At 26.8% G+C, this 3,338-nt stretch overlaps 1 protein-coding gene across 3 annotated transcripts in view; it reads left to right on the top strand.

Moving 5' to 3' along the window:
- The window catches only part of LOC107884241, a 16,744-nt gene that overhangs the window by 5,994 nt on the left and 7,412 nt on the right, over positions 1–3,338 (top strand). For 2 of the 3 annotated variants that reach the window (XM_029488833.1, XM_029488832.1), the window contains exon 5: positions 676–732. The exons of the other annotated variant lie outside the window; for it this stretch is intronic. In XM_029488833.1, the coding sequence (XP_029344693.1) occupies positions 676–732 (57 nt within the window). The remainder of the gene's footprint in view (positions 1–675; positions 733–3,338) is intronic. 3 annotated transcript variants of the gene reach the window in all.

The raw sequence follows: 3,338 nt of genomic DNA, 5'->3' as shown, positions 1-3,338 counted from the left end.
TTTTGTTGTGATTGTATAATATTATTCGTGGGTACTTGAAACTTCTAAAGTATACTATCATATATCTATGATTTTACCACGGTTTTTTGTTGATGTATAACGCGTTATAACTTATAAGTACCTAATAGATATTATGATATGATTAATTTGGAATTTATTATAGGTACCTATTATAGGTCAATTTTTTTTTAATACCATAGATAAGTATATATATGTCTAATACATAGACTGATATACTGTCTCCGCTCAGAATCGTTTTTCTTATACAGTGATATTATATCATTGAATTCAAATTTAATACTGTCCATTATACAGTGACCCACTTCTAACCTACTGTACAGCAGAGCGACATCCACTTACCCACCTTTTTTTATTTGGAATCACTACTCGATTCTCGTAAATTATTGACTATTTCACTATTTAAAAATATTATTATAATTATATTATTTATCTAGATAAATTACCACGGATAACCATTACATTTATCTAGATGAGATAATTAGATGATTTAATTATTTTTATCTAGATAAGATAATTAAAAAATAATTTTATCTAGATAATTCCCAATACTGATAGTATACAGATAATGGTGTATTATTCAACTAATTTTTATTACATGAACTTTGCGGTAATTCACGTGTGTGGATTGTTGTCATAAAAAATTGACTACCCCAGCGGGTATTTTACAGTTTAAAAGTCTTGTGATAAGAAATCAAGATCCTATATTAAGCGGTGAGTTTTTACAATTTTTTTAGTGAATTACGTATACGTACCTTTTATGGTTTACGATGTATTAACAATTTAAAACTTCTTAGTCATTTCACTTTATCCAATAATAGGTAGGTACAAATAGATTTTAATTCGTTTGATTAATCAAATCATTTCCCTGATTTTAATATGAATTCTAATTTAAATTTTAGATTTTGCTAATATATATGATAGCAATGTTAGTGATTATCTGTCTACTTTGAATATATACCTACGTTGGTGTTGGTTCTAATAATATTCCTCTATTTCAAAAAAAAATGCAGTCCTGTTTTGGTTAATTCATTATTATATTTATTTAATAAATTATAAATTCTGGTTGTTTTTCCTCTATTCGGAAGAGGTTTTTTGTTATTGCATTACACGAAACTGGAAATATTTTTGACGTTTGTAACTAGAACAATTTCAAAAATGTCTATTATACCCACGTCCAGGAAGTGGACCCACCGACTTAACATGTTACGATCCAAACCTATACCAACATTTAGATAAATATTAGCAAATTTTATAAAAAATTTATTCCAGAAATTAGCAAATTATTTTATAGATGTTATGAATTTTTTTAATTTAGGTGGTCCCAATTTAGGTTACTCACCGACTTTGTCCAATCGTTCCAGAACAAACACCAGTAGTAAGAAAATAATAGCAAATCTTTTATTGAAATTAGCAAATCAAAATTATATTTTTAATGAATTTTTCTATCAAGATTTGAATGATTTTTTTAATTTAATCAAGATTCAATGTACTTTTTGATTAAATATAGATTTTTTTTATCAAAAATAGAATTTTTATTTACCAGCTCTAAAAATAGTATTGTTGTTATTTGCTAACTACTGGTGCTTATTCTGGAATGATTGGATAAAATTGGTGAGGTGAAATAAAAATAAAAAATTTGATAAAAATAGAATTTTAATTTGCTATTCTCAAAAATTTATTTGCTATTATTTGCTATTTATTTGTTGACTACTAGTACTTGTTCCGGAACGATCAGACAAAGTTGGTGGGTCAACTTCATGAACGTATTATACCCAATATATTTGAGGCTTTAATAACTGTTAAAATATTAGTTTTAATGAATAATATTGTTCATCCAATATTGCCAGCATGGATTTTGTACTAAACATTCATTTGTAACTAATTATCTAAGATTTTAAACTGATATTTTAAAAAGTGTATTTTTTTGTTTAAAATCGCTATACTGTCTTTTGGTTGGGTCCCACTTAGAGTTTAGTTCACAAATTTGGTCTCCTAATTATTCAGTTCATATTTTAAAAATCGAAAATGTAAAGTTAAATTTTTTAAATCATTGGCTTTTAAAATGAAGCTTCCTATTTCCTAAGATTCATATTCTTTGACTGGCCTTGACACATGTGAAATTAAGCGTAAAGTTTCTGACACATATGTAATATATTGTTATTATTTAATATAATATCAATTGTCCTGAATTATTATTTCAAGGTGAACTTCATACTCCAGTTCATTTAACTTGAGTGCCATTATTTTTTTTTTGTATTAATACATAATAATGTATATAAAATTAAGTTCCTTTTTTATATTCCAAAATTTGTATGCTTGACCAATATTATGAGTTAATATCATTTTAGACTTGTGTTATATAACAAATACTTGCCACAGCCGCACGGGCAACTCCGGGTGGGACAGCTAATTTAAATATAAAACAAATTTAGCAACTGGAACTTTTTTCCCTAGAGCCAAATATCTTTAGCTAATTCAGTGTGTATGAATGTTTATTTGTTTGATACCAATGTTTTGACACCGATTTGAAAATATTATTTTGTCAATTTTACGTTATATCTATGCTTCTCAGTTCATGACATTGTGTTACGTACTCTTTTTTGCAGTATTGTATCATGTATTTTTTAGATTCTGAGTGGAACGATGAATGTATTGATTTTACAATGATGTGTGTTTTTTTTTATGTGTGGGTACACGATAAGTATTCGAAATAATACTCCGATTTTCAACTTCAGTATCTTGTTCGATGGGAAAGTAAATATTGTTGGTGCATTGAGGAGGTCAAAATTTAAAATTCCCAATAGTTTTGACAAGTGCCGGGAAAAACGACATAAAATTGAAGGAAAAACGGGAATTTTCATGCAAAATTTGTTTTCGAAAAAATTGATTTTGGTTTTTGGTGTAACTTTCACTAGTTGTTTATATTTCCATTTTCTATGCATGATAAAATTTTCAAAATATTTTGATTTGTTTTGAACTATTTAGGGACATTTTCATTTTTCAATATTATTAGTTTTTTTTTCTATGAATGTTAATAAAACTTTATTTGTTGAGTAAAAATACTTGAAAATTAAATACAAGGCTCCTACTATATTTTTACAATGACGTTTGAAAAATATTAAAAATCCTTATAGTCACAGTTTTTTTTTTTAGCATTTAAAGTTAAAAAAAGGTGGGTAAGTGGATGTCCCTCTGCTGTACAGTATGTTAGAAGTGGGTCACTGTATAATGGACAGTATATAAATTTGAATTTCAATGATATAATATCACTGTATAAGAAAAACGATTCTGAGCGGAGACGGTATATCAGTCTATGT

The sequence above is a fragment of the Acyrthosiphon pisum genome, chromosome A1 (genome assembly GCF_005508785.2).
Source record: "Acyrthosiphon pisum isolate AL4f chromosome A1, pea_aphid_22Mar2018_4r6ur, whole genome shotgun sequence".
NCBI classification, from domain to species: domain Eukaryota; kingdom Metazoa; phylum Arthropoda; class Insecta; order Hemiptera; family Aphididae; genus Acyrthosiphon; species Acyrthosiphon pisum.
This window is presented reverse-complemented; position numbering and strand designations above follow the sequence as displayed.